The sequence below is a fragment of the Kogia breviceps genome, chromosome 6 (assembly GCF_026419965.1).
Source record: "Kogia breviceps isolate mKogBre1 chromosome 6, mKogBre1 haplotype 1, whole genome shotgun sequence".
In the NCBI taxonomy this organism is placed as follows: Eukaryota; Metazoa; Chordata; class Mammalia; order Artiodactyla; family Physeteridae; genus Kogia; species Kogia breviceps.
Window position 1 is genome coordinate 114,632,497 of NC_081315.1, and position 22,852 is coordinate 114,655,348.

Below are 22,852 nucleotides of genomic sequence, written 5' to 3' on the forward strand. Positions count from 1 at the left end.
GTGCCTAGGGTCTACCAAGTTGAAGGGTTGAAATGCAGTTGGAGACATAAACTGGTGTTTGGGAGAAGTCATGGCTAGAGGATCATATTTTTGGAATTATCCACATAAAAACTGCAGTTTAAGTCATGAGAAATAACAAACAATTTTTGAAGAAAAAAGGAAAAAATGTTATTTTGTTAGGCACAGATATACACTGCTGAGAAAATCTTAAACTATGTAAACTATTAATAAGTCTTAGAATACATAAAGTTGAGATTTTTTAGAGCAATATCCATCAATTCTTGTTTTCCCCCATGTCTACAATAGGCTCTGCTTTCTTAGTGCTAGATATTTCTAGCTCATGTATGAGGAGAGACAGGCCTTTGCAAATGGCACAGGCAGACATTAACTACCATTCTCAAAAGAATTTTAACAAAGAAAAACTATCGTCAAAAACTTTATCAATCTGCAAAGCCATTTTTATCCCTATATTTAAAACAATAAATTGTTTAAATGGCATTATAGTATTTTCATTTCTCCTTGTTTTTAGGGAAAATAGGAAAGGTTACTATTTCTAAGATATAGAAATATAGCATCTGAAATGGAGTCTGAAATAAAACTGTCATGCTCTGGAAGCTGTGTAATACAGCTGTCATACTAGAGAGAATATTTTTCTCCCTCAAATAAAAGAGATACTGTACATGAAAATGAAACACAAAGAAGAATGGAGATAGAATTTTTTCAGTGATTAGGGATTTTATGCTAAACTTTTCACAGACGTGCTCCTGAAAAATTGTGTGTAAGCTAAATTTCTGTAAAGAAAGTAATTTTTCTCTTTGATATACAATATTGATATTTTGAGATATTTCATCTCTCTGGGCTTCAGTTTTCTCATGTATAAAATGAAGGGGCAGGATCAGATATCTTATATTTGTTTTAGCTTTAGAATTCTATGACATTTTTTCTGATTGATTTTCAACTGTTAATAGGTCACAAAACTCTTGCTTACCTCTTAGGACAAAAGTTAGAAACATACACATAATATTTAATGACACCAAAGGAGTTTCTACTTAAAGAGATTCAGGAATGATTCTAATTGTGAGGCTTAGTATAGTATTATTCATAAAGCATGGCATGCTTATATAAACTTGGATCAATAAGAACTTATGCCTTTCAAAGACAAGTAGCTGGGAAACATTTCATAGTGTAAAGTGGTTTGAAGTGAGGGTGGAAGAAATGGGGGCGGTAAGTGAAGAATTCTCATAGTGATTTAAGGATCAAAAACAGTGTCAACATGGCAGTGTGTTGGGGGGAGTGGTGGTGCTGGTGCTACTCTATACAATTTTTTAAAAGATTCTGGAAATAATTTTCCATATAAAACCAGAACCTGACAGATTTCCTGGGTTGAGGTAAACAAGATGGAAATGTTAATTAAACATGAGAGTGGCTCCACTCAGCTGAATTCCCCAAAGGTAGAACTAGTAATACCTTCCTTCTGGAATGCGACAGAGCTGCTATTCCACATAGACTTTATGGTCAGCTTTCAATGGCCGCACAAATGCAGGAAGTAGAACCAGCTGGTGACTAAGAGGTATTTTAGTCAAACTGATATTCTCATCTCAAACTCTACCTTTCCAAGGTACAGCCTTTACTTGAACTGGGTTACTGACTTCATCACCCTTCTCTCTCACTCTTACTCTTTTCCTTATACATAGAAGGAAATTTTTGTTCATGTGTTCTTTGTCACTTGGGAAATTCCCCCATCACTCCCCTTACTATATAACCAAAGTCAAGTAAACAACCAAAATACTCTCTGGCTGGAAGCTTCAGTAAATCCTGACGGGAGAAAGTCTAGAGATCTACCTCTCTCGTCTTTATTGCCGTACCAAGGACAAGGCTGGTGAGATCTCTAATGTGCTTGTGGTATTAACTGTTATTACCATGATTAATATCTGGTGGAATGATCAGCAAATATCATGTATCAGCCAACCACTGTTATTTGATATATAATCAAGATACCTTAAGTGAAGGGAAATTCAAAATTTTAGTTGTGAAGAAAGAAGACTTTTAAATTGAAGGATACTTACTTGTCTCCAATCTCTAATCATTTATTTTAACACACAACAAACCATTCCAGGCAATTCTTATAAGAATACAGATACAGAAGTTTCAATGTTCATAATGTACTCAGCTGTATTTCAAACTTCTCTTACATAAATCAAGAGATTCTGATTTTAATGAGATCAGAAAGGTTATGTATATGTCACAACCAGGCTAAAGCCAGAGATCATCAAGATGTATTTTAGGTTTATAACACACATTATACAGAATATGAACTGATAAATCTAATGGATCATTTCCATGATGTTAAATTGGTTAGTATCCATTTCTTAAAAAATATTTTCTTATTGAAAATGAAAGTATTTCAAGAGCAAACTAATTTTTGAATTCATTTTGGATCTGACTAGAGTTCTAGATTCCAAAATATAAATTGGGCATGAAAATAATATAGAATTTAAAAAAGAAAATCTAATTATTTTATTTACAAAAAGTCTGTTAAATGTAACAGCAATTACAACTAATAAATTATAAGCTATAATGCAATGGAAAAATTTCTGCAAAATTTATTCTAGATATATTCTATTTTAAAGTTCTTAAAAAATGTCTTCATATCTTCCTTTTGGCTTAATACAACTTAATATGCAATAAAAAAAGTAATCTAAGAAAAGGAAAAATATTTGATAAAGGAGTTACAGGAAATATTTCTTGTGGTGCAGTAAACCTTTAAAATATTATAGTAACTATAAAATGTACAGATATATTTCAACAATTATATACTGTAATAAAATTAAAAAAAATTTCTTTGGCATTTCTGGCCACATTGACAGACATTTCAATGTATTCAAAAGTATTTTTTATAGAAAAAAAATAAAAGATATTCTGTTGTAAAACCAGATGATAAATTTATTGGTTAAAACACATGAAGCTACTTTAATTGAAATGATAATAATGCTATAAATGGTAAGAATACTATATATAATCAAGAATTAACCAACAAATGACTAATAGATTAAAAAGTCAGAAGCTGGTACTAGCCTCTCAGATAAATGATGGTGATAATGATGACAACAGTGAAAACTTAGTGTTTACTATGTGCCACAGTGTTCTGAATATATTAACTAATTTAATACTCATGATAATCTTATGACGTATATAATATTATTATCTCTATTTTATGGACAAGAAAACAGGTCACATAGCTGGTGTGGCAGAGCTGGGGTTCAAAAATTCTAGTCTGTGTTCTTTACTGCTATATCAAACCGTTTGTAAAGCCAACAGTCTTTCTGTATATATAACCAGCTGGAAAATATAATGAAATAAAATATCCCAATAATAATGGCAACAGAAAAGTTAAAATAGTAATAATGCTAATAATAAATACATGAGAAACCTTTAAAATGCCACAGAAGAGCTAAAAGACATGGATAAATAGAAAAGCATATGCTGCTTTTGGAAAAAATAAACTCTCCATATTGTATATCAATATTCTCTACCTATTTATAAATTTAATTTAATCACAATATAAATACCAAAATTTTTTTTTTCAGGGGAGGAAGGAAAAAGACAAGCCAATTCTACAATTCACATAGAAACATAGTGCCAAATGTATGACATAATTATAATTTTAATAACCTCTTGGTATTGGGAAAGAACCTGAAATAGATGAATGTAACTGAAAACAGGATTTGGAAATGGATATAAGTACATGTGGGAATCTAGTTTTCCATAAGAGGGTATATGAATCAGTGGAAACCTTTAGTCTGTTCAAGAAAACATTTTATTAATCTTAAACTAATTCAAATATCTATTTGATAAGCATAAAAGTTTAAAATATATTAATTAAATCAAGCCTGTCAGGACTCTTATCTTTTCTTTGCTAGTGTTTGTTTTACTTAATTTCTGTATATTTTAATAATAATCTATAATTCAGATAGAAGTATTTTGAAATAATTTCAGTTTAGTTGCTCATTTTGGCTTTCACGGGAAACGAAGAAATAACCTTTAGCAAAGATTCTCTAGGAGATGTGAGAATGCTGCAGATAAAAGCTGTCTTTTCTTTTTTTCATTAGGTACCTTTATTTGTTAAATTCTGTGTTAGCACCTGTACAACTCGGGTTAACAAACTGAATTTTTAGTAGTAGATTTATTTCTCATATAACAAGGCTTGTTTATTTATTTTGCATATTTTATAGGATATCCGGGGAGAATGGCTGAAGACAACAGGACATTTATATCCTGGGATTGTGAAAATCATTAGACTCACTGAATCCTGTATATAATGTGTGTCTGTTGTTGCTAGCCCTTCTGTAGAATTGTGCCAGAATCCATTTCTCTTTAAATGTCATGGAATGTCATTGATACCTGAAATGACATCCCTGAACTTTGAGGTTGCATAAGAAAGATCTCAGTGGAAGACCCCAGATATTCATTAGCAGGTTGGAATTGTGCTATCTGTGCCCATTACTCTTCATGATGAAAATATATTCTATAGACTTACCCGTGAAAAAACACTGCTATTGCAGCTGTCTCAAATCAATACTGAACTAAATCAGCCTGCAAAGGAATAAAAGCTGTCACCAGCATAACCTTCCTATCAACTGCAATGCAGATATGCTAATGCTGTGTCAAAGCCTCGCCCTGATGTCTGTAGGGAAGTGTGCCCTGTCTCAGATCAGTCCAGCTGCTGGCTTGGGCCAATTCTAAGTAGGATTCTCTACCCTAAATCATGACAATTATTATTTTCACCAAAGATGACAAGAATTCTTATTTATTTTCTTCTTTTTTGTCTTCCATCTAGAACTCCATCCCCAATACCCTCCTACCCCAAACTTCTAAACATCTCTCTTTTCCTTCCCAAGATCTAGCCCCTACCTCTGCCTCCCAAAATTGTTCTCAATACTGTACACTCTAGAAAGCTAGTGCTCATTCAGTCATTATTTGATTCTTGTCAGGCTCTGGGCATTATTTCTTCCCTTGTTTCACTTGCTGTATTAAGAGGGCACTGCTCCATTCAGAACAGACGATGCACACTGAAGTATCTACATTCAGAAAAGTGGCATTTACTAATTTGATGATTTAGCATAAGACCCAGGGATTTCTATAACTCAGAGGAAGACAGATCTTTAATATGCAACTGTGAATTTTGATTTCTCATTTTCTCATGTAAATGTTTCAAGCTTCAGACTGCTGCAGTGAAACAATTAGATTTTTTTAATTTGAAAAAACATGAAGGGTCAATGAGAAAAAGCAATAAATGTACATCATTAATTTACATATTCTTGACCTGGAAATAAAGAATTACCCTTGAGTTATTTTGTTACATTTATTTATGTATACTCTGTTTCATTTAGCAAAGGATTTGAGATTTTGGTTCAGCCTACCCTTCCAAACAATTTTAATACGTTTTTATCCCTTCCCGATACATTATTTCCATCTGCCAAAACAGTTTTCTGGTGCATTGAATTAAAGTACACCCCCAACTTGGAACTGATAAGACTGTAGGAAAGGAAGTTTACATGCTAACTCTGGACTTGAGGGGCTCTGTTTTTTTTTTTTTTGGTTTTGTGCAAGATTTAATAAAAAAACAAATAAAAATAGGAATGGCTGCTTTCAACATTTTCCAGGTTGTGAAAGGTTTACCAGGAGTATCTGGGGTGTGGTTCTAAGCGGCATTAGTGGAACCAATACAAAATTCTGTCCTCCTCTGAAGCCCAAAGGTGGTACATCCAAGGTTCTAGGCCACACTCCCCCGCGCAGGCTACCAGCTGTCAGCGCTGGGACCGCAGCACACGCCTCCACGCCTCGTGGCTGGTTCTCTCCCAGGGACCCGCCCGGGCCCTGACCCCACCGCGCACTGGGCGAGACGGAGCTAGCTTATCGCAGGCTGCTGGGCCTTAATACTGACATGAGCGCGGGGGCGACGGGGGAGAGCCGCATGCGCTTGGGCACTTGAGGGGCTCTGTTTTAAACAACAGTTGAGAATGGAAAATGAACAGCATGGTTGTAATGGGGGAAAGGCTGGGGCACTGTTGATCATCTCTTTCATCTGAATTGAAGATACATTCCCAGCCACCTTTCCTCATGTACCCTGAGTTAGCAAGATACTTTGAAAAGATGCAGTCCATACTACTATGAAATAAGGACTGTAAAAACCTCTCTACAACTGTAAAGCTCTTAACAAATTAAATTATCAAGTGCTTGGCATTTAGTAGGTGCTCAAAACAAATGTTTGCAGAATGAATAAAACAGTCAAAATTCTCTTAAAATGATGAGGAAAAAAGGAAAAGTAAAATTAAATGTTTTTTAAAAAAAATCATTGTCTTCTCTTGATTTTTCCCTAATCCCTACCAACATTTCGCTTCTTTACATTTATTCACTTGAAGCAAAATTGTTCATATTTTCAAGTTATCAGCAAGAAGAACAGTGTGTCACTTTCAATTCCTGATGCTTTCCATGTTATATGACAATTATGTTTATATCATACCTACTCATATATTAATACCCTATAATTATTACTTGAATCACTACATAAATTCTGAGTTGATTCAATAGGGTTACTATTTACTGATTTCAAGAGAGAAAACAGAAAGTATTAGTAGTAGGAAACATAAGTTGTTTGAGTCCTAGATGAATTTCTCTACTTTATTTCTACATGAAAGGCCTTTGAAATTCCAGGGCTGTATGTTAGTACCACTGATTAAAAACTGCTCTCACAAAGCGGAACAAGCAGGGGAGGGATAGCCAGGGAGAGAGAGATTTATAAGACGGCTGGCCATTGGCAGTAAAGACAAGAGAAGAGACTCAGAGAGTGAGCAGGCTGAGATTGCTGAGTAGTGAAACAGGTGGTGATTTTGGTTCATGAAAGGAAAGTTAACTGGTCAAAAAGGTCAGACATAAATAACTATAAAACAAGTAATTAGTATAAAGAAATACAAACAAAAAAATCAATGCAGAAAATAAAATAACACTATAACCATAAATATGAAGGTCTTATCATTGTGGTTCCCACCCCTCCCTCATGAAGAAACATTTCTGTTTAGCTTCAAAAATGAGTCATGAGAAAACTATATGCACATATCACATTAAGAATCACCCAAGGACTTGAGTAAAAACATAGATTCCAGGCGCCAACCCTCAGAGATTGATTTAGTAGATATGGGATGTTTGTGGAGCCTTTAATATGCATTTTCAACAAGTATTATAGAATACTTTGAAGAACATTTTTTAGATACATTGCCTCATAGGAAATAGAGTAAAACTCTGATTAACTGGAATTAACTTTTTGTTAATTCATTCAAAAATATTTATTGATTACTAGGTGTTATTTATTTACTGATAAGCCAGGCACAGTGATAGGTTTTGGGGATACAGTGGAGAACAAAAGATAAGTATAAAATATATAAGTATATAATTATCAATATAATGTATGCTATGAAGGAAAAGTAGGTAAAGCTAGCATGCCTGATGAATAAAGAGTTGTGGCTTAATGCTTTATTCAACTGAGAGTAAACCAGTAAAACCTTATTTGTGGTAATTACTTCAACTAAATACATATATATTGAGAGCACACTATTTCTCGGGCATTGAATTAGGCCCTGGGGGTCCTTAACATACCCACAAACTATCAGAGAAGAATGTATGTTATTATTTTATTTATTAAGAGGCTGCGATGCATCAGGAATTATACTAAGCAACAAGAACACAAATATCAGTAAGATGCAGTTCTTACTCTTCAGAAATTTAGTTTAATAAAGGAAATGTAGGCAGCTATAGAGACCTTATTATGGAATTATGTAAAGGGTATTCCTAAAACTGTGAGAAATCTAAAGCATAGAAGAATAAGAAGGAAAGACACACTGATAGAAGAAGTTGATACGGTAGGCAATGGGAAGATTTGTGCAGGGCCTTGTAGACCATGTTTAGAATTTTAAATTTTATTGTAAGGATAATGGGAAGAGTCTTGTCAAGATTTTTAGTTAAAAAAGATTATGCTGAGGGTGGGCCCAAATTCAATGCGACTGGTGTCCTTATAAAAAGGGGGAATTTGGACATAGAGACAAACATGCACAGAGGGAAGATGATGTGAAGACATATAAAGGGAAGATGGCCATGTGACTGGAATGATGTATTTATAAGCCAAGGAACACTGGATTGTTGGCAAACACCAGAAATTAGAAGAGATAAAGGATTCTCTCCTTCAGCCAACAGAGAGAGCTTGGCCCTGCCAACACCTTGATTTTGGATTTTTAGCTTCTAGAAGTGTGAGACAATAAATTACTGTTGCTTCAAGTTAAAAAAAAAAATTAAAAAGATTATGCTAGCTGAAGTCTGAAGAAAGAGGAAGAAGAATGGATGCAGGAAATTGCAGGAAAGCAGATAAGAGATAATGGTAAACTTGACTAAAATGATGGTATCAGAAATAGAAGTGAATAGATTTGTGAACAGGTTTTTCTGATTAATTGAATTTGGAAGGAGAGGCAGGAATCAAATATGAATCTACATACTGACCTGAACAAGTCAGGGAAGGAAAATGGTGATTATTGATATAGGGAATGCTGGAGGAGGAGCAGCTTTAAGGGGAAAAGAAAATAAATTCAGTCTTAGACATGCTGAATTAGAGGTTACCTGTGAAACATCCAAGTGGAGTGTTGAGCAGGCATCGGATGTTGGTCGCCTAGAGCTAACAAGAGAAGCTTGAGCAGGAGCCAATAACTGGAAGCCATGGTCACTGCTTGATGGAAGTATACAAGACTGTCTAATATCCATCTTGTGAGGGAACAGAAGGAAGCTCACAAAGATCCCTGAGGAATGCTATATTTAATGACATGCAAGGGCAGGTGAAGACAGTGAAAGATACTGAGTGAAGGTAACAGAGAGGAAAGATGAAAACGAGGAGATTGGGATGTACCAAAAATCCATGAAAGATTATGTTTGAAAAAAAAGAGAGATCAAGCGAGATCAGGGACTGAAAAGAGTTATTCGTGACTTTTGTCAGGGGAATGGAGAAAGTGGAATACAAAGTGAAGGGAGTGTAAGAAAAAGATAGGTGTCCTAAAGGGTAAGATACATACATTCCGTGTGCGTGTGTGTGTGTGTGTGTGTGTGTGTGTGTGTGTGTGTATGTGTATGTATGTATACATAATAGAATAATACAGTCATGTAAAAAAAAAGCTATTGTAGATTGGTAATATTCTCTATCTTTAGATCTACATATAATTGAGACAACAATATGATATTGTTGAATTACTTATTCCTTTTCTAAGGATGTGGGGTTATTTATCACCAAGAATTTAAGAATTTGTCTAGGAATTTTAATGCAGCTCTCAAGTGTAAATAGCTACCTGATAATAACTGAATAATCTGGCAACCTCATGATCATGCTAAATGGATTAAAATATAGTGACAGGCTATTATAAATGACTAGTAGAAGATAAATTATATATACAGAAAACAATCAGCTATACTATTAAACACAAAAGAATAACAAATAGTATGGATTTCAAAAATAGCAAGCCTTTATCTATTAAACTTCATTTTCCTTAATATGATGTTAATACATACAGCTTTTCCATATAATTTTAACCCAGCTAGTCCTAAGTGTCAGACTCTGACAGACTACTCAATGTGAAATGTTCACTTCCTTAACTTCAGAAACAGGTTCTCATTAGCTCTATCCAGCCTGAAGGAGTTCTCTCTTTGACTAACAGAAGTAAAAACCTGACTTAGAGACAGATCAAAGATATTCTCCCTCTGAGGATCAGTTCTGCTTAGGAATGACTGTTCATATCAAGATTCCTTTCTTAACATTAGATAGACTTCAGAAATCTTGCTGGAGTAATTTTTGTCTTCTTAACCAACCATGGAATTTCTTGCCAAAGACTCAGATCTTCCCCTAGCTCCATTCTTCTCAGTAGAAGGGCTCAAGATTAATTAAAAACTTAAATTAGTAGAGTTTAAGGATATGCCTCCCTGGCTTTGCCACTTCTTTTGATCTTCTTTACCATATGATTTCACTCATATGTGGAATATAAACAAACCAAACCAAACCAAAACAAACATGCAGGTACAGAGAACAGAGTGGTAGTTAACAGAGGAAAGGCATAGGGGAGAGCAAAATGAGTAAAGGGGATCAACTGTATGGTGACAGATGGAAATTAAACTTTTGATGGTGAGCACACTGTAGTAGATACTGAAGCTGAAATACAATGTTGTATACATGAAACTTACATAATGTTATAAACCAATGTTATTTTTAAAAAATGTCTTGGAAGGAATCACATGCACAAAAAATTTAAACCTGTGTTAAAATTTTTAAAAAATGTATTTAAAAGCAAGCAACAAGCTGGAAAAGTATGTACCAAAGGTATCAAAATGTTAGTATTCTAACACTACACTACAAATCAACAAAAATGCCTTCCGGTAGAAAAATGGACAAAGAATTATCTGAAGACAATTCACAGAAAAAGTATAATTGGTTAATAAACATAAGAAAAAATTTAAACTTGTTAGTAATAAAAGAAATGCATATGTAAATGAGATTTTAGAAACTTATGAAATCAGCAAAAGAAGTTTAATTATAATGTCCAGTGTTGTGGAGGATATAGGGAAGTATGCATTTTCATTTACTGTTGTTGGAGGTTTAACTGGTTTAAAATTCTTTTTCTGGAAAACCACCAGCAATACATTAAATACCTTAAAAAAAAAAAAAGAGGTCACATAACTGCTTTTCCTTCTACCTTATTGAAAAAACATTTCAACTAATTTAAGAGCAGGTATATAGGTGATTGCATGAGTGTATATAAATATGCACTAGGGACAGAAAAGAAAATTACAAAAGTGCTCAATGACCACAGAGTAAGATATGTTGTATATTAATATATACATTTCAATGAATAAGAGAGAAAAACACAACACACTACTGATAAAGTTAACTTGCTTTAAGTAATCTTCTGAGTTTCCTCAACTCTAAAATAGGGATAAAAATACTAACTTCAGAGATTTGTTTAGGAACAAATAAAGTACTGTACCTGAGTACCTGAAAACTATAAATCATTGTAGTGTTATTTTTAAATTGTTCAAACTATAAAAAACAGTGGTGCTATTATCAAGATGAAACTCTGTAGACTAGTATTTATAACAGACTTTCAGAAGCTACTCCAACTTAAAGAATACAAATGTGTTGTTGTTGTTTTTTTTTTTTTTTTTTTGGTACGCGGGCCTCTCACTGCTGTGGCCTCTCCCGTTGCGGAGCACAGGCTCCGGACGCGCAGGCTCAGCGGCCATGGCTCAGGGGCCCAGCACTCCGCGGCACGTGGCATCCTCCTGGACCGGGGCACGAACCCATGTCCCCTGCATCGGCAGGAGGACTCTCAACCACTGCGCCACCAAGGAAGCCCTACAAATGTGTTTTTAAGTTTTCATGTACACTAAACTCATATTTAATCTATACTTAAAGCATGCCTGTAAATTGAGGATAATTCAATGAATGTTTTGCTTACTTTACAATAGTAAATGTAAACAGTGAACATTACAAATAAACAAAACAAAATTTAATTTACTTAATAAAATCCCAAACTAGTATTTGTGTTTATAAACAAGAAAAATAATTCCTGCTTAGTCACAGTGCACATGCAACTAACTTATACCAGTTATCAATAAATTAATATGGTGATTAAAATTTAACAAATAAATTGGTTAAAAAAATCCAGTGCTGGCCAGTCTTTCTCTAAAATATATTCAGTTTTCAAAAAACCCATTTTATTCTATTCATCAGTTACATATCTTTATATATATATATATATTACCCGGCCCCCCAATTAGCTGTAGTTAGAATCGTCAAGCAGAGTCTTAGCCATTTAAGGAAAACTAGATGTGAAAAACGTTGGCACTAGATAAAATAATTCTTTTGGCAAGTTTGGGGATCAAAATAGTATTGAAACTAAGAGGTAAAGGTCAAAGTGAAATCTTAAACTGAAATTACTGAGGAAAAAATGCCTGAAAGATTCCTTCTTTGGCAAGCCAGCCTCCCTCTCCCTTACTCCCCTTACTGTTTGTAGTGACTTCTAAATGTAAAGTGATAGTAATAAAGCTAACATAGCTGAGGGGAAATAGAAGAATACCAGAACATCTCTTCTTTTGTATAAATTATTTAGATACAGAAGACTTTCAGAAAATTTTTGCATAGTTTCAAAGTTGAAACTTTTAACCTTTAATTACTAAATGTGTGATAATGATTGTTACCATCTGTTTGAGTGCTAATATTATTATGTATCAGATACTGAATTAGGTGCTTAACAACCCTGCAAAGTACGAATTATTATAATTATGCTCACTTTTACAAACAGGAAACTAGAGAGGTTATGTGAATTATTCAAGATTATAAAACCAAAAAGGAACAGGGTTGAAATCTGAAACTAAGTTCATCTAATAGCAAAGTTCATGCTTTTGCTACTACAGTCGTCTGCTTCTGGGAATAAATATGATAGACACATGGATAAATTAAAGTTAAGTGTAATTTTCTTCTCAGAGCTGTTTTCAAGCTTTGATTCTACAAGTCACAGAGTGCAGTTTATGTTTAAATTTACAAAAGCCATTTTTAATCCGTTATAGAATCTAACAGAATATATAGTATGTAAATCTGAATTGTGATTATCCTAAATTTAATGAGTATGCTTCTGTAAGGCATACATACATAATTTTTTGTATCTACTTTTTATTATTCTAACATGTAAATCTGAACAAAGAAGACTTCAAATAAATAATACTAGGATGGAAAAGGGGGACACAATTTGAGGTAAAATGTTAAAATAGGTAAAAATATTTTATATAAAGAATGGGTAAAAAACTTAAGACAAAACAGATACTTTAAATAGGATTATAATAAAATCAGCATAGATAATATTCAAACGTGAACTTATAAAAAGTGACTCAGAAGAACGGATAATCAAATATCTCCCTGGTTAAAGGGCATCAGACTCAGGTGGTTTTATAGTCAAGTTTAAGGTAATCTATAAGAAACAGATAATTCCTCTTATACAAACTGATTAGACAGTCAAGAAAGGGAGAGAGAAATAAAATCTTAAGATCAAAGACTGACAAGGAGAGACAGGAAAAGAAAATTATAGATTTATCTCACCTATGAGCATAGATGGAGAAAGTCAATACTAGCAAATACTAGCAAATCAAATATAGTCAGTATTACTTTTTTGTAGAGACCTAGTACACTTTATCTCAGAAATGCAAGGACCATGCACTATCAAAAATTTTAATAATGTAAACATTATCAGATTAAAGGAGGAAAAAAGATGATCCTAGTCAATCCTTACTAATAGAATATGAATTTGATAAAATTCAACACTCATTCAAATATTCTTAATAATATTGAAGAAGGGAAATTCATTACTCAGAGTATTAATTTTAAAAAAAATCACACTTAATGGTGAAATTAGAAGGATTTTCATTAAATTCAGGTACAAAGAAATCTACCCACTCTCATCACTTTTATTTTACTTTACTAGAGGTCCTATGCAATGCAATAAGACACACATACACATAAAATCAGAGATATGATAATAAAAGTAGTAACTAGCAAGAGACAAATGTATTCATATGTATAGTTGATTGAATTATCCACATAAATATCCAAGAGACTCTACAATCTACTAGATTTGAAAAGAAAATCAATTCCAAAACACTTGGTATTTACCCAAAGGAACTGAAAACTTATGTCCACACACAAATGACACATAGATGTTAACAGCAGCATTATTTATAATAACTAAAACTTAGAAGCAACCAAGATGTCCTTCAGTAGGTGAATGGTTAAATAAACTGTGGTACAACCAATGGACTATTATTCAGCACTAAAAAAAGAGCTATCAAGACATGGAGGAAAACAACTATATGACATTCTGGAAAAGGCAAAACTATGGAGATAATAAAAAGATCAGTGTTTGTATCCTAGTGGTTGAGGGTGAAGGGGGATGAATAGGTACAGCATAGTGGAATTTTAGGGCATTTATACTATAATGATGCATACATGTCATTTATATAGTTGTTCAACCCCACAGAATATACAATACCAAGAGTGAACCCTAATGTAAACCTTGGACTTTGGGTGATGATACTGTGTTAATGTAGGTTCATCAATTGTAACAAATGTTCCACTCTGTGGGGGATGTAGATAATGGGGAGGCTATGCATGTGTGGGGCAGGGAGTATATGGGAAATCCTGCACTTTCCACTCAATTTTGCTATAAACTTAAAACTGCTTTAAAAAATAAAGTCTATTTTTAAAAAATCAAATGAATTTGCTAACTATAAAATGAATGTAAAATAAACTAAAATCAAGCAGGAATAATCAACCAGAAAACATAATAGCTTAAAAGATATTATTCATAAAATTAACAAAATAATGTATTTATTCTTCTTATGGACATCTAATAGAAATCTCTAAATCTACGTGTTCAAACGTGACCACTTGATTTTTACCTTCCAACCTGCTCCTCCTATGGTCTTCCTTACATCAGCAAATGAGAACACCCAAAACACCATCCTTCTAGCCTCAGCCAAAAACTTTGGATTCATCCGCGATTACTCTCTCTTTCGTACCTCACATTCAATGAGTCAGCCAAATCTGTTGGTTCTGTTTTCAAAATATACTTACTACTGTAATAGGGAAGAACAAATCTGACTCCATATTGGATCTGTTTCTTTTACTTTAACCTTTGTATTCTATTGCTTTTGCTGCAAGTTAAGAATGTTGCCTACAGCCTGAAATAAACAGGATAGCCCATTTTCAAGGCTCTGATCTTTAAAGGTATAACACTTTTTCCATTCACATAGAGATAAAAAGTTGCAGAACAGAGAATAACATTTGTCTTGTTGGAGGTTTACAGGAACATCATGACCTGACCTATGTGGACAGTGGTAAGAACAAAGGAATCCAACATCAAGAAGTTTGCAACAACCAACCACATCACCTCCCTTTTTAATATAAAAAAAGCCTGAATTCTAACTTGGGTAAGATGGTTCTTTGGGACAGTAGTCCACCATCTTCTTGGTCAGCTGGCTTTCTGCATAAAGTCACTATCCCTTGCTCCAACAACTTGTCTCTCGATTTATTGGCCTGTTGTACAGGAGCAGTATGAGCTTGGACTTGGTAACACTACTTCTCATCACCTCTACTGCTACCCCTTGGTTCTAAGCCATCATAGCTTCGTCCTTGGTCTCCTGTTACCTTTGTCCCTCCTATTGTCTATTTTATGTATAGTAGCCAAAGTAATCCTTTTACATGTAAGTCTGATCCTGTCACCATTCTGATTAAAATCTTCCAATGGCTTCTCATCTCATTTGGTATAAAGCCAAAGTATTAAGGTTACACAAGATCTGAACCACTGATCTCTGTAAATTTATGGCTTCCACACTCTCCTCTTCACTCATTCCATTCTATATACAGTATCCTTACGTTCCCCTAACATACAAAGCATGTTACTACCTTGCACTTGAAGATGGAATATTTTTTTCTCAAGAAATGTATATAATCCACTCTCTCACTTCCTTTAGGTTCTCTTCTCAACTGTTTCCTTATCAGCTAGATTTTCTTTGAGTTCCCTACATAAAATAGCAACTCTTCTCTAATGCTCTCCAGAATCCTCCTCCTTGGTATTCTCTATTGCCCTGCTTCATCTTCTCCTTTTAAAAATTGAAATATAGCTGGCATACAATATTATATTAGATTTATGTGTACTAGACAGTGATTTGACATTTGCAGACATTATGAAATGATCACCACCATAAGTCTACTAACCATCCATCCCTATACCAAGTGATAACAATATTATTGACCATATTACTTATGCTGTGTATCTCATGGCTTACTTATTTTATAACTGGAGGTCTGTATCTTTTAATCTTCTTCACCTACTTCACACACACCCCTCTGCCATCTCCTTCTCCTCAGGCAACCACCTGTTTGTTCTCTGTATTTATGAGTCTGGTTTCATTTTGTTTTGTTAATTGTTTGTTTTGTCTTTTAGATTCAACATACAAGCAAGATCATGTGATATCTGTCTTTCTCTGTCTGACTTATTTCACTTACCAAAATAACCTCAAGTTTCATCCATGTTGCTGCAAATGGCAAGATTTCATTCTTTTTATGGCTGAATAGTACTCTATGTGTGTGTGTAAGTATATACCACATAGTCTTTATCGATTTATCTATTGATGGACACTTAGGTTGCTTCCATATCTTGGCTGTTGTAAATAGTGCTGCTATGAACACTGGTGTGTAGATATCTTTTCAAATTAATTTTGTTTTCTTCGGGTAAATACCCAGAAGAGAAACTGCTAGATCATATGGCAGTTATATTTTTAATTTTTTGAGGAACCTTTATATGGTTTTACATAGTGGCTGCACCAATTTACAATCCCATCAACAGTGCGTGCAGGTCCCCTTTTCTCCACATCCTTGCCAACGATTATCTGTTGTCTTTCTGATGACAGCAATTCTAACAGGTGTGAGTGGGTATTGAATTGTGGTTTTAATTTGCATTTCTCTGATGATTAGTCATGTTGATCATGTATCTGTTGGCCATCTGTATGTCTTCTTTGGAAAAATGTCTATTCAGGTCCCTGCCCATTTCTTAATTGGGTTGTTTGTTCTTTTGATGTTGAGTTGTAGGAGTTCTTTGTATATTTTGGATATTAACCTCTTACTGAATATATGGTTTGCAAATATCTTCTCCCATTCATTAGGTTGTGTTTTCATCTTGTTGATAGTTTTCTTTGCTGTACAAAAACTTTTAAGTTTGATGTAGTCCCATTTATTTATCCTTATTCTTCTTTACTTACCTCCATGGCACCTAAATGCCACTAAATGTCCAACAATACATGAATGGATAAAGAAAGTGTGGTGTATATGTATACAACGGAATATTACTCAGCCATTAAGAAAAAAAGAAATCTTGCCATTTGTGACAACATGGTTGATCCAGAGGATATTATGCTAAGTGAAATAAGTAGGACAGGGAAAGACAAGTACCACATGATCTCACTTATATGTGGAATCTAAAAAACACACTAATTGTTTAATGTTTTTGTTTATTGTCGGTATTATCCTCCACTAAATGCAAATTCTATGAGGACAGGTACTCTTTTTTCACTGCTTTAGCCCCAGTAACTAGAATGGTATCTGTTTTATAGTATGTATTCAGACATATTGTTGAAAAATAATGCATTGGTTTTTATACTATTCATTATATTTTTCTTTATGGTTGAAATATATCATAAAAAATGAAATAAATTCTAAAGAAAAGTGAATTAAAACTTGAATATTCTTCAGATAGCAACATTTCATGTAAATAATGTAGTATAGTCTTCTTTTCCATTCTTAGTATTGTTGTTGATGGGGATAATATATCTGACTTATGAGTACACAGAAGTTAGTTGTTTTCTTAAAAATTTTATTTATTTATTTTTTATACAGCAGGTTCTTGTTAGTTATCTATTTTATACTTATGAAAAGTTAGTTTTATATCACAAAGTTTTAGCAAATTGACCCAGAACTCTGAGACTTACCATAATTAGGAATATATAAAGCAACTTGGGGTTTAGTGACATTCAAACAAAAATTTAGTGACATTTTAAACAAAAATCTCATTTCAGACAAGGGTGTAAGGGAAAAGACTTAAAACCACTTAAATTTAAAATAAACAGTGACTTTTCCTAGTAAAATTTTACTTTATCACAAAATGAAAGTCTCACATTACTTGAGTTGTCAAAATTCCTTTTTTTTTTTTTTTTTTGCAGTACATGGGCCTCTCACTGCTGTGGCCTCTACCGTAGCAGAGCACAGGCTCCAGAAGCTCAGCCCCAGCAGCCTTGGCCCATGGGCCCAGCCTCTCTGTGGCATGTGGGATCCTCCTGGACCGGGGCACGAACCCGTGTCCCCTGCATTGGCAGGTGGACTCTCAACCACTGCGCCACCAGGGAAGCCCCTCAATATTCCTTTTTTGAGCTTTTAGGGAAGCCCCTCAATATTCCTTTTTTGAGCTTTTAAAATCAACTATCTCTCAATCTTTTTGTTTCACTCAGGAGTTAAAATGTAGTGGACAAATAGCATAGAATATGAGTGACATCAGTGAGAATGGCAGAGTAGTGATCTCAGAAAAGCTGCTCCTCCAAAACATAATGAGAATACTGGCAACGATTATCAAATGAACTTTTTAGAATTCTGGAAATTAAACAAAGGTCTGCAGCAATCTATGGAGTAGTCAAAAGAAATACCTCTATTTCAGTAAGAATCTGAGTTCTGTGGTGCTTTAGTTTGCCCTACTCTCATTTCCTTCTCCTCAGCTCCACCTTAAAAACCAACAGTCTCACAAACCAGAAGTCTAGCAACCACTGGACAGGACAGAGTGGTTTCAGAGCTCCCAAAAAGTATCATTTCAGGAAATTATGATTATTTGACCTGTCTTCCAGTTCTCTAGAAACCTCTCCTCAGAGTGTTCGCCTTTATTTGACCTGACTCAGGACCCTCTCTCTTCAAAGAGACTTTTCTTTGGAGGTATCTGTCAAAAAGAGTCAGCAGCAATTGTTTAATATTGTAGCTGTCTGAGGTGGCCATAAAAGTTGGATCAAAGAAGAAGCTGACAATAAAAATTAAAAACTAAAATTAAAAGCTGGGGAACGCAATGTCCACAGGGGGATTTGAAAGTGCTAACAGCATCCTGGGAATCTAGAACTCTGTCCATGTGAACATAGGATGTTTGCATGCATAGGAAAAACCTGAGAAGGCCTTAAGCTCTCATCTTTGGTTGACCTCAAGACCTGAAATAGTTGTATGAAAACAATCACATATTAGAAGATAGCTATGTTAAAAAGACATAAGTGATAATAGTATATGAACAATACTGATACTTAAGTATACTAATATAACATCCATATTCTTTTAGAGTTTATGAATTAAATCAGCAATTACGTACCAGATCTGTTTTTGGAGGATCTGGACACTCAGTGGAGAAATAAGGTGTTGAACTTCTGACTCCACTGCTATCAGAAGTTGGCTTTGGAGGTTGAGCATGCTGTCTGTAAGTAGCACTTTTAGGAGTCCAACAAAACAGGTTGATTGATTCTCGCACACAACGTTCAATGTCAATTTCTAGATAGAAAAATTTAAAAAAAAAGCAAACATAGAATTTGGATTGCTCTATTTATGTAAAAACCACAATTTTTCCTAAATACATGTATATAAATATGGCTAAGATGATAATTAATTAGAAAAGATGTCAGAAAAAAAGTAATCTAGATATTAACCAGCATATTTATGATTGGAATGGTAGAGGGTATCTGGTATTATTATGTAGATACACATACACATATATTTACATTTGTAGATATATACATACATTTTTATGCGTGGTTTTTGGGTATTGTTATCTATATATAGATACACATATATATAGTATATGTGTTTATATATTTCAGTGTATCATTATTTAAACATTTAAATATAACACATCTCCTTATTAGAGAATCTTAACTTTGATAATATTTTCACTTTCTCAAATTAAAGGTTGGTTAGAAGGAAGGCTGGGATTTGGGAGTGGGCAAACAGAAGATTCAGAAGTTAATAGACATACTTTAAGTAAAGTATACTGAAAGTTTCATTTCCATATATTAAAGATGATATAAAATAATCAGGGAAAAATTAATTAAAATCTCAGTTCAGCATTTCTCCCCCTTTTTAAAAAAGAATTTCTTGATTTAACTGCAAAAAAAAGTGAGGTTTCATATAGACAGAAATTAAATGTACTCAATTAAAATAATAAAAAATACTTCCATAGAAGATTTCCCCTTTTTTCTCAGATTTGAAAGAAATTTAAACATCTTTGATACAGAGGTAATATACACAGGAAAGTTATTACAATGCCAAATTATTGTTTGTGTGTTTTGATAGGACTGTAACTCTTTAGGAGGTTAATATTCCTGATGTAGAGTAAGCTGTTACTCTACAGGGAAAGTGGAGCTATCATAGAAAAGCAGCAGAAATTCAAGAAGTTTACTAGGATGAAGGAGTTTATTAGCATGGACTAGATTTTCCATTTCTCTATTTCTAATATTAGTAAATGGCAGATATTATCATTTCTTCTGCAAAAGTCCAAGTGTGTCAGTTCAGATAAGCAATGGAGAAAAATATATTACATCCCTTACAAAGGGGTAAGGTCCATATTTCTCTTTTTAAATGAAGAGCTTATCTATAAGGGGAAAAGGAAATAGACATTTAAGTTGATCCTGTGAATGGTCCATGAATCAGGCACTTATAGAATTATCTGCTTTTATAAGGTGGAAAACCCTTATAGAAGGGCAGGGAAATGGACACTTAATGAGCATCTATTGTGTGACAGGTGTTGTATACTTTCATTTAGCCTATTTAATTCTTACAGTGATTATTACAGACAGGTACTGCATTCCCCTCATTTCTGTTGAAGATGAAGAAACCAAGACATAAAGAAGCTAAGTGACTGAATGTGTTAAGTGTTTTTATTATGAGTAGAATATCTGAAGTTGCTAAAGGGTTATAAGGAATCTTTCATTTCCCTATTTATTTAGATTTGGGAAACAATAGCCAGCAGGTCTAGAAAGACAAGTTACTCAATTAAACATTTCTTTATCTGCTATTAGTGATGTCTGCCAACTTCACAGTTGGTTACTTCCATGGCTGCACAAAGAGGTCAGATTTCATCACCCCCATATGTAATGCCTAACATAAAATCTATGAAACAGAGTTAAACATGTTTTGAAGAATGGACCTATTTATTTGAGAAACTGTCAATACAGTGAAATGCATTCTTTTAAAAAGTTCTGTAACATTATCAACTTGATATTCCACAAAGCATACAGACACCAATGAGAAGAAAAATAAAAGTTCAAGATATGTTCCTCTACTCCACTTAAGATGGAAGAGATGTGCTCAATTCATTTTAGAACATTTCCAATTAATATGGTTAAGATAAAAATTTGCAGCTAAAGAGAAAACTTTGTATCTTAAAAAAGTTTATCCATTTCACACTGTTTAATCTCCAAAGGAAAAGAATTTTGGACCATAAATTTTGCATCTGCAGTGCTCAAATCAGTTTGACATATCTGTCACCCATTAAAAGCTTGAAGTCAAGTTAATGATGCAGATCAAAGGTTGTAGTTCAGTCATTAAATCACTGGCAATGGAAAAGTCATTTGTATCTGCTTCCAAAACACCGTACCAATACCATAAAAGGTTTACAGTGAATCTTGAGAATTTACTGGCATCCACCCCGATTTGAGCCTGATTATTACTACTGGCAGATATCCCATTCTCCACTCACTTGACCCATGTCACCTCTCCATCTCAAAATCCTTCCAAATTACTTTATCATAACCAAAATATTATGAAAAGTACTTTATAAACTATACATTAAAATATGTAATTATTCTTTTAAAAATAATCTCTCATCCTAAAGCACTACTACTTTCTATCTTGCATTTTCATTTTGATACAATGCGTTTGTGAAAAAGTATGTACGCTGGATATGGTTTCTCAGGTTTGATTCCAAGCTCCATGAGGTACTTTGTGACTCCGAGAAATAATTTCTCTAAATCTCGTTTTCTTTATCCTCATCCATTACTATTGTTATCTCTCATAAATACTGAACTATTTTCAAAATGATAAAATGCAACTCATGATTCATTTGGGCAAGGGTACATAGAAAAGACAGATTGCCTGAAGACCTTCATTGTCTTGCTTTAATGACTATGAAATGCTTCCTAGATATAGTGAACAGCTGTTGACATGGCACTTCTCTTTACCATCATCTAATTCCCTTTGGTTCTCCCCTACATTTGATCCCTAATTTGGGGGCTAGGATATTATTTTCTCTCTCTAGATTTACTGCATCATTTTGGTGGAACACATTTTCTAGTAATTTCTAGGAAAGGATGCACAGAAGGCAAATTACTTTGGAACTGTCCATGTCTTTTAATATATTTATTCTGCCTTTGACTGATAGTTAGGCTAGGCATAACATTCTAGGATTGATTTACTTTTCTACAGAGTTATGTAAGGCAAGGTCTCCACTTTCTTCTGAGAAATATGATGCAATCTTGATTTGAGATCACTTGTATGTGATTTTCCACCTATCTGTAAACTTTTAGGATTCCTGGTGTTCTGAAATTTCATAATGATGCATGTAATTGTGCATCACTTAATTGATGGTCTTTTTGTAATCCTTCAGGTATAGAAAACGTTCCTGTTTGATGTCTGTAATAATTTCTTTCTCACTGTTTTTCCTCTTCTCTTTGCTTTCATTACAAGAGTCCTGAACATCCTGTATAGATTTCCTAATAATTTTGCCTTTTCCTCTTACTTTCCATCTATATCTTGGTTCTATTCTTTGAGAGATTTCCTAAGCTTTATCATACACCTCTTTCATATAAAGCTCATTGCATTTCCACATCATTTTTAATTTCCAGTAAATCCTTTTTGTTGTTACTTAAAAATTTCTAATTTTTCATAGTTATCATATCTTCTCATAATTGTTTTTCTGAGGATATTCCTTATTCAGTTGGTGCTGTTCTGTGTTTTTTAGCTGGAGGCTTTCCCTAGAGGTTTGGTGATCTATGACTGCATATTTAAAGGAACAGCACTACAAATCAGAGTGGAAATTTTGAATATGTGGGTAGGGATTCACTATAGGTAACTTGGTGACATGGTCATTTGTTAGAGGACCCCTATAAGTAAGGTATTTCTCTTTTGGGGAACTTTCCATCTCTCCAGAGG

At 33.9% G+C, this 22,852-nt stretch overlaps 1 protein-coding gene across 3 annotated transcripts in view; it reads right to left on the bottom strand.

Annotated features, from left to right (window-relative positions):
* The window catches only part of TBCK (TBC1 domain containing kinase), a 228,583-nt gene that overhangs the window by 53,309 nt on the left and 152,422 nt on the right, over positions 1 to 22,852 (bottom strand). For all 3 annotated transcript variants that reach the window (XM_067036443.1, XM_059065826.2, XM_059065825.2), the window contains exon 23: positions 19,023 to 19,198. In XM_067036443.1, the coding sequence (XP_066892544.1) occupies positions 19,023 to 19,198 (176 nt within the window). The remainder of the gene's footprint in view (positions 1 to 19,022; positions 19,199 to 22,852) is intronic.